General features: G+C 36.2%; 1 protein-coding gene across 1 annotated transcript; it reads left to right on the top strand.

Moving 5' to 3' along the window:
* The first annotated feature begins 2 nt into the window (after positions 1 to 2).
* Positions 3 to 9,660, top strand: LOC131797677 (sorting nexin-8-like). The gene is made up of 13 exons (XM_059115345.2): positions 3 to 37; positions 167 to 294; positions 1,245 to 1,380; positions 1,619 to 1,812; positions 2,673 to 2,790; positions 3,667 to 3,788; positions 4,071 to 4,151; positions 4,519 to 4,639; positions 5,035 to 5,074; positions 5,603 to 5,735; positions 6,300 to 6,368; positions 7,189 to 7,485; positions 7,890 to 9,660. Exons 1-13 carry the CDS (start codon positions 16 to 18, stop codon positions 7,986 to 7,988), a joined length of 1,560 nt encoding a protein of 519 aa, XP_058971328.1. The 5' UTR covers positions 3 to 15; the 3' UTR covers positions 7,989 to 9,660.
* The last annotated feature ends 227 nt before the right edge of the window (positions 9,661 to 9,887 follow it).

The following is a 9,887-nucleotide window of genomic DNA, read 5'->3' as shown; positions in this document are numbered from 1 at the left end:
GGTACTCAAGGGAACATGGCGACAGCACTGAGTTTTGGTGAGGACGAGTTATTGTTAACCTTACTTTCGTTACTTTTTTTTCTTTGACTTTCGAAGCGTTTTCGGTTTGAAAATTTTCCTCGATTTTTTTGCCTGCATAAAAATTTATGTGTGGATAAATCTGCAGGTTCGGTTCCCTCGTTTTATCGCGAGGTTTATCAGATAGTATGTCCCAATCAAGAAGAGAGGATCGAGCGTGATATGTTTGTGAAGATCTTAATGAAATCAAGCCTACCCAAACAATCGTTAAGTCAGGTAAAGTATAAGACGTATTTAGCTTGTTTATTTCGTTCTCTATGAATGCAAATAAATGACAGGAGAGACGTTCGTCTTAGCTTTTAAGTAAACCTAACGTAACATCGTTGACCATTTATTTACGTTTTGCGTTTTGTGCCCTGGTAGTAGTACTTTTGATATATTACAATTAAAAATCGCGACTTGTCTCACCCTGCTTATTAAGAGCTTTTTCATGCCCAGTTGGATCAAAGATCGTCAGATGAGAGCAGAATTTTTGTCTTCCTCGTTTGTGTAGGATCTTTGTGTTGGTGTGTCGGTTTGGGTCACGCAGTACAACACGAGGTGTAATTAATTTACTAGCTCTTTAAAATTGGATCTAATATCCATGAAATTTATATAATCAGCCAACTCGTAATATGAGCATCTAGTCGATCAGCTGTTTCTTATATAATAATTACAATACATCCTGCATGGGATCCTTGTAAATTGATATTTTTTTAGTGCAAGTTGTTCTGTTCATGCTAACTTTTGTATTAGCTGAAGAGTGGGATCTCAAGGGACGAGGCTATTGTATTTTACATCCTGGGTCTTTTCAAACCCCGGATAAAATCAGTCAGTGATGTACCTATTCCAAGAGGAAAAATCTATTATTCCATAGATCTTAGCATATCATAATTATCTTTTGTAAGTCCAGCCCCAATGGGCAAAAATAATAAGTGTACCTTTACTGGTAATAACATTCTTTACTGATTGATTGATTTAATGACATTCTAATTTAATTGATTGATTGATTGATTGATTAACTGATTGATTGATTGCTGGATCTTTTGAATTGCACTTCAAGTTACTGAAATCTCATTATTTACATTTGAACTAATTCCACTTTTTCTCTAGCCTCCTCCACAAAAAAGAAAATGAAAAAATTACACTTTTCATTGTTATAAGTCCAGTTTTTTCTTTTAATTCAGATTTGGGAAGCTGTTGATCCAAGGCAAGATGGATATGTTACAAGAGATGGATTATACAAGGCACTGGCCTTAACTGCTTTAGCGCAACAGGGGAAAATTATATCAGAGAGAGCATTAGAGCAATTTGTAGATTCAGGTATGGTTATTTGACAATTTCCTTTGGCAGAGTTTTGAAAAAACAATTCTTCAGTGTAAAAGAAATATCAGTCATAACACATTTGGTAAAAACCTTTTCCAATAATGACTCAATCTTTAAGGCCAAGTAGGGTTGAAGGCTGAACAATTGATTATGAGTACCTTTGAAACTAACCAACTTTGAAACTTTCTACTTTAATTGATATTTGTTTATAATGACTGTTATTAATGTATCACAGAATTGCCAAAGCCTTCTTTGGGGGACCTGTCAGATCTGAAAAGTCTGAGTGTGCGTCAAAGGCGTGAAAACAACCCAAATGTCTTGGGTTATAACTATGATGAACTTGTGAGTTTGGACACAGTAGATGTAGAGCTTGTACCAGAAAAGAAAGGAATTCTTTTAAAGCACAATGAATATCATGTTTCTAGCAAGGTGAGACCAAATAATAAAAAAATATACAATCAATCCTGTATTAAGGGGCACTGTATTAGTTGGTCACCCTGTATCAAGTGGTTGGTTGTCAAAGTCCCCAGTGTGTTTCCCCTTAATCACTGTAATTTTTCTTGTGTTTCCCCTTAACCCTTTAACTCCCAGAAGTGATCAACATAAAACTTCTCCCTACAATATCCATACATTCTTCAGCAAACTGGTAATGAGAATATTCAAACTTATCAGGTAGAAGCTGCTATCATGATGTAGCACCAAGTTCTCATAACTAATTTACAAGGAAATGTGTGGCAGGTACAGGGCAGAATTAACAATCAGATCTAGGGAGTTAAAGGGTTAATCACTGTAATTTCCACCTCTTATAAGTAGTCACCTCTATTAAAGCAGTGGCCATCACCTCTGAGTGAGTCCCAATAGCCTGTTTCTATTCTCTTTTACTTGTATTTAACAGTCACTTAAAGGCAAACTACTCAGGCAAATAAAACTAAGAATAATCTTCAAGATTATTTTTGTCAGGGAAAAATTTGAAATAAGAAGCTTGCAAATGTAACTTCCAGCATTCTGGGCATCAAAAAGAGTGCCTGCAGGCTAAACAGATGGTGATGACTGGTCTTAAAAACAGAGGTAGACCACTTGTCAACCGCTTTAATTGACATCTCTGAAAGCTGCAATCAAGGGCTGTTTTGCCAAGCACCCAAATAGATTGACCAATAGCTAATAAAATAAGTAAGAGGTGACATGTTTTTGCTAGTTATAATCTGGGATGTTTTCTTTCGTAATGTTTATGACAAGTCACTTAATAAATGAAGTTAGATAAATACTTTTTTCTTTGTTCATCTTTTCAGAAACATAACTGTACTGTAAATCGTCGCTACAATGACTTTGTTGCCTTCCATGACATGTTACTAGCAAGGTTCCCATACCGTCTCATTCCGACACTTCCTCCAAAGAAGCTTATGGGAGGTATGTTTGAATTAAGAAATTACATGATAAAATTATATTTGGAGCAATAAACTCTGAGTTATGCTAGCTGGACCATTGTAAAAGATGTCTTGTCCAGACATACAATTTTTGGTAAAGCTTGGTAGTTTGCTTGGGGAGGGGGGGGAGGGATAGGCAGAGGACCAACAGAGGACCAAGTTGTCCTTCCAATAGACCACATTCTTGGTCAGTCTATCCGGCTCTTCAATCAGAGGTCCTAAGTGGACAGATGGTTTAAGCCCATCAGACTCCTGCATCAGAGATTCATGGTGGTCATTTGTTCAGCTCTTTAAACACAACTTGGAAGTCACAAGTTTTTGAGAAGTTAAGAGTGGTCAGCCTGTAAGACCTACAATTCAGAAGTCCAGAACAGTCAAGTGGTCAGTGTATCACAATCTGAGAGTCTGGAGTGCAGGCTACCAGATGAAATTTTTTTCCTCCAGGGGTGAGTGGGGGGTGAAGGGGAGAGGGCATAGGGTTGTCTTGAGTTAAATTCCTTAAACTTTCAATTGGGTGTCCAAAAACCAAACCAAAGTGTAAAACAGCAAGGCCAATTAAAACATAGGAAGATGTAACTAGAAGCCAATGTGAAAACAAGCCAACTGCTCAAAGAACAGGGCAGTGAGGGTGACCAAGGTTGTTTTAATACAAGTTTTGCATCCAATTCATTGAGAAAGTGGCTTGAGTTATCTTGACCAGTAACCTAGAAAAGTACAACAAAATCAATTGAATCCTTTATTACTTTTGACACTTAATTAATAATTCCTCTGATGTTAAACTTTTTATATTTGGATTATTTTATTATCAATGGCCATTTAAGCTGGCTACCAGAAACCATATTTGTTCATCTATTTGCAGCCAGCAAAGAGTTCATTGAGGCCAGGAAAAGATCCTTAAAGCGTTTTCTGACTCTTGTTGTGAGGCATCCTGTACTTTGCGAGGACAAGATTGTGAACTTTTTCCTTACAGTCAAGGGCTCAGTAAGTTGTCCTGTTGAATTCTATTGGAATACACCTTTCCAGCAGAGCTCAGGATTTGTGATGGTGGCATCCATCTGTTTCTGTTGTTTCCCATTATGTTTATGCTGTTGTTTACCAAACAAAGACTGTATCATACCATGCAACCCCATGAGCACTCATGTTACAACTCTGTTACATGAGAATGCACTTGTTGTCAGCCGATCAGAAGCGCACAATTTTTTCCATGCACATTATAAAGATCGTGGTATGTGTTGTTAAGGATATGTGTGCTATTTCTCCCAGGACATTGGTCAGAAGTTGAAGGATCAGTATAAATCGATGCCAGATGAATTCATGACTAGTCCTCTTGCCTCCAAAGCAAAGGTAATAAATTGCAAGACATGTATAAAATCTTTTTACTTTCTGCTCTACATTCAATATAATTTTAGCCCTGACAAATAAGTGGCAGATCAAATATCTCTTGGTCAGGTGATGTTTTGCTATTTTCTCGTCACCTTTCTGCTTGAGAATATATTGATATTGTTCAGGAGAAACATTTACTTGGTCACTGTTAGGAGTCAAATACTGGTGTTTTTCCTTTTTTTTTGTTTTTGTTTTTTAATTTTTTTGCTCAAATTTGAGTTACAATTGTATAAAGAGCTGATTATCCTTTTTCTTCGAATAAAATTTTACAAAATCTAGGGAAATTCCATGCAATATTTTTCTATATTTTTTTGTGTTTGTCTCATAGGAACTAGTCCCTATGGATACACAAGCCAGTTTTCAAACCAGCCGCCTGCAAATTCAAGCCATTCACAACAGTGTGGAAAAACTAAAGGATGTTGCTGATAGAATGACAGCAAGAGCCTTAGGTTGTTCATCTTTCCATCAATTTATTCTTCAGTTTTTGGGAATACAATTTGAAATCAATGCTTCAACCCATGAGTTATTCTACTAGCAAAAAAAAAATCATATCATATCATCTATTGAAATCAAAAGAAAAATACAATTTGTTCATCAAGAAATATGAAAAAGCAGTTACTGCTGCCTAAGCTAATTGGCGGCGATGAAAAGACTCGCAGAAATTCCTCTGGAGGGTAACATATTTCAAGGCATACATTATTTGGTACGAGGTACTGGAGATAGTTAACTGAAAGTATAAGGGGAAGAAAGTAAACAGGCTCTGTTTACTCTGATACAAAAGTATGAAGGTAACAGCTAATTATTTTGAATTAATATTAATATTATTTTTTTATTTTGTAAACAGGATTTTCCTCTGACATGCTTCAGTTTGCTAAGGAACTCACGTAAGTCCCTGTCTCTCAAGGGTGAAAACATCTTTGTCTGCGAATGATGTTCAAGGAAGCATTTCATGAGATGTGATACTAGGGAGTACTCTCTGTAGGTTACACTTGATACTCATTCCTGCCCAGAAAGTTTGAGACTTCCTTTCATTATTGTCTCTGTTTGTAATTGATTCTAAAAAAATTTTTGTGTTGAAAAATAATCAGCCAAAACATTACCACAATGTTAATGCATTAGTACTGTCTTGCACTGCAGATATTTAAATCCTTGAAACTGTGGCTCTATCTTAAGCACTGCTACTCGCACAGATGATGTTTGTGCTCACTATTTAGTAGAAATTATTTGTAGCTTCTATTAGCTGTGTTTATTTCACAGATTTGAAAACAGATGTTTTCTAACCTAAGTTCTCTGAGAACTCTTTGTGATACAAATTGTACTTCTATCAAATTTCTATTAAACATGACCAAAGTAATCAGTTGTATGTGAATTATCAGATCATTAGAACATATCTTTTGTCATTATCCACACAGAGCTTTAACCAATGAGTCACACCCAACAACTGTATGGGCAAGTGGTAGTAACAACACATGGGGGAACCTTAAACACAGCTTTACTGGAATCACTCCTTATTATACCAAACTTTCAGAGAGAGGTGCTGTTTGGGTTAGTACGAGCTAAATTCAATTATTTCTGGTTAAAAAGATTTCAACTTTCTTGATTTTAGTCCCCATATGTTTATGGATTATGATAACATTACCTAGAACAAAGGAGAAAAAAATTAGAACTACCAGAAGTACTAGTACTTCAGCAGCTACACTTGCATTTCAGACAACTACTGAAAAGTGCCTCATCTGCGTATTGGAAGGATGGTTAAAGATGAAGGCCTTGGTCATGTTTTATGTACATTAAAAAAGGTCATTTTACTTTTTGCACTGCTTAAGTCACCCATTTCACAAAAACAAAAGTTTTCTGCTTTCTGCTAAATTATGTGCAATAAAGTTATGTTTTTTGTCTTTGGTGGCCATACACCTTTTTTTTGTCCTGACACTCTTGTAAGATAATGTCAGTGGTGCTGTGAGGCAAGACTTTACCACCACAAAGCAGTCAACTGACCATGATTAACATTATAAATTACCTATCAAATTGAGTAGAGGGCAAGGGCACAAGAAGGCAACAATTAACTAAGACTGAACTTTTTTCTCCTACTTAATTTTGCCTTGTTCCTAGTTTAAAAGAGAGGATACTGGTGCTGCGGAGTACTTGGCTCTCTTCTTGGACTTAACCTCAAGTTATCGGGTAAGTTTGAATAACCCAACTTTTTTATGAACCCTTTCAACCCTAAGAGTACTAAGATCTAATTTCTCCTTGCAATAACTCCCCTGAATCAAACATTAAGGTCACAAGAAAAAGGAGATGATCACTAACTAAAGAAGCTTTTGATCGTTGAACAAATTCTCCTTGTCAGAACCCTTGGAAATGTCTAAGGTGTGGTATAGAGAATATGCACACTGATGTTAGGGAGTAAAAGTTAAGGGTTTCACTGTTTACCCCATTCACTTCTGTCTTACATACTTTGCATATGATTGTAGCTCTGAGAATTTTGTGTCCAATCAATTTGTATCACAAAGTTGATCTTTTTCTGTCTTCTTTTCACCTCTTGCTTAACAATGTGCGAATAGTGCTGGGAGAAATTATTCATAGGTTGCTCCTAGGAGTGAAAGGTGTAAGGGAAGCTTTGCAATGCAATTAGGCCCAAAATAGGAAGTCATTCCCTAGAAAATGGCAAGTGGATGCTTGAAGAAGCTATGTCATTGTCACTTTTGTACAATAAAAAATTGCCTCCATATAGAAGAAAACAGACATCTATGAGATAAGAAGTGCTGGTTTATTAGAGGTGTTAGTTTGTTGCTAAGGTTTGGAAATGATGGTTTTCTTTTGCTGAGGCTGTGCCCCTCTTCACAGGCATTCAGTAGATTTTTTTGCTAATGGAAAAGTGTCCATAAGGAGAGTTTCAAGGGTTGGAAGCTTTGAAATAACCCATGGTGCAGATCAAAAATTGAGAACCAGTGCATGAAAGAGAGTGACTCCTATTGATAGCATTTCTTTTTTATGCCAGGAACTTTGTGAAAGGCATGAAAAGGGAGTTTTAAAAGATCACCAACACTCGCTCCAGAAAATGCAGCAGATCAAAAAACGTCAGATTGCTGCTCAGGCAAAGGGCCAGGATCATGCTGTTGATCAGCTGGAATCCAAAATTGTTGAACAGGAGACGGACATCAGTAACATGGAAAACAGGAACTATTTCTCACTGCACTGTCTCCAGCTAGAAACCCAGTTGGTACATGCTAACATGAAATTATTGGCAATAGTGTTACAAAAGATGGTCACATCACAGATTGCAGGACACAAGGAGGTGAGATGCAAGCTAGACAATAAATTCCCCGACACAGTAGGCAATAAGTTGTCATGATCCATGACAAGGCATGTCGCAGCAGCTACAGTCAGTGTCAAAATTAATTGACACTTCACATCAAACATTCCTATTTACAAGTAGAATAACAATCCTGTCTCTACCACACTCTAAATCATTGACAAGACCCCTCTTCCCACCCTTTCCCCCATTCAATGAAGGGGGAAGGGGGCAAATGGGTCACAGGAGGTGGAAAGTAAATTCCTACTTAGGTCATTTGAGGCTATTCCTTCCTCTTGAAGACTTCATGGAAGTCAGCAATTCTCCCTTTTAAACACCCATTTACATGTGAACTTTACAGATGATAGTGTGGTTGACAGTTTTGCTGTCATTAATCTCTTTAACAGGTATTTGAAGTCTGGAATGAACTTGATCCACTTGTGGCTGCATTACTTCCCAGCAACTCTCCTGGCTCGTCACCCCCTGGTTCACCGCCATTAAAGTAATTTCAGCTGTCTACATGATCAATGTAGAAGTATATTGCTCTTTCATAGATTTAAGTATTTTTAATTACTTAGTGGTAAGGTGTCATAAGATGAAATTGGTCCACACCAGATGACCTGTGTAGTCAAATAACAGTGATATCAACCAACCTGCAAATTGTTGTGAAGTGTTGATGTGCTGTTATCAAGATGTTGAATTACATCTCTCCTAGTAATGTTCACTTTTAAGGTTAGACTTCGGTTTTAAATCCAGTCACTGAAATGGTCACCTAACCCATAAATTCAGAGAAGAATAAAAGAACATTTTTTAAGGAAAAACTTCTTTTTTGGGATTTGTTTGTTATTTTGATGGACAAATTATAGCTGCAGTATACCAAATATTGTCAGGTATTTCCCTCTAAGTATTGGATAAATATCCAAAGGTATGTAGTGGAGGTGTTCTTCCTAGTTAGAAAATTGAATGATTTGTTTTTATAACTGTTAGCAATTTTCTTAATGCTTGTCTTACTTTGCTAAATGGCCAGGAAATGTTTATTTTCTATTGATTGGAGCAGAATAAAAGGCAAAACCAATGGATAATTATTTTGTAAAAAAAGATTATAGTTACTGTAGTAAAAATTTTATAAGGAGCAACTGAACACTTAATCAATCAAATATTGTACACTTTCACATCGCATGCACTGAAACATAATATTCAAGGACAGGGAGCTTTGACCGTGAGAACTCTTTCTTCAGGCTAAACATAAATATAACTACAACTTTCTCGCAGTTATTGCTCAACTGGACATCTCTTTAAAGAATTTTGCAGGTAATTATAAACCACCCAGTACTATCTAAGTTTTCTTCAATGATATTGATGCTAGATTTGGACTCAAGTTATGAATAACTTCAGGAAAACTATCTTCTACAACAAGTAGTTGTGAACTGTCACTTAATGGCTCTCACCTTGTACATCAGTAAGGCAGAAGAAACAAGTGGATTTCAAGCATCCTTAAATTTGACCCAAAGAAACCTCAGAAATATAGCAGATTTGATTTCCCAAGAGGTCTTTGGTACAACTAATAAGGGTACAATACTTATTATAATGTTTGTTTGACTCACTGTTCTTGTATGCATCTCAGAAGCGTAAAGTTTATCGAAGATTGCTGATATTGTACCATTAATTCTTTGTAAATCTGGCTAACAGAAGAAGGTATAGTTGTAGTGACTTTGCTATCTTTGGATAACTTGAATTGCACTTCAACCTTGTAACTCCCAAGATCTAATCAGTAGTTTTGTCTTCTGATTGCCTTGCATTCTCTGGTAAATTAGGCAGGAAATTTTGGTTTTATATGAAGGAAGCACTTTCATATTGATAAGTTTGCCTGTTCACATAACCTGTAAAATGACATACAGCATTGGAAGCACAAGGGAAAGCTACATGTCAATCTCATGGGAGTTAGAGGGTTTTGTGGTATTAAGACTTAATTGTCAGCTTTTCCACTAATGATTTCCAAGTTTCTAACAAGGGACCACCTAAATTTACAACTTTAGAATCAGTTGTCTTTGATAATGTTCAGTATACTGAACCTACATTGGTAGAAAAGAGAAGTTATTATTAACTTAAAGAATCAGTAGTCTAAGAGTTTTGAAAAAGGACTAATCAATTAGATGGATTAAAGAGTATTTTTAAGAATATTGAGTGAAATTTTGTGTTTTTTAATCAGGTACAGATTTCTTGGCAATCTGCTCAAAATGTGAACCCACAGGATATGATTACTAACTGGATGTCAAAATTTAAAATTCAACCATTCCAAATCCTGTTTCCACAATTTGCGGCAACTCTAGTTGTTTAGGACTGAATGTGACTGTTGATTGGTAGACTTTTAGTTTTAAATACCAAATAAAAATCCTGGATTGTTG

The sequence above is a fragment of the Pocillopora verrucosa genome, chromosome 8 (genome assembly GCF_036669915.1).
Source record: "Pocillopora verrucosa isolate sample1 chromosome 8, ASM3666991v2, whole genome shotgun sequence".
NCBI lineage: Eukaryota > Metazoa > Cnidaria > Anthozoa > Scleractinia > Pocilloporidae > Pocillopora > Pocillopora verrucosa.
This window is presented reverse-complemented; position numbering and strand designations above follow the sequence as displayed.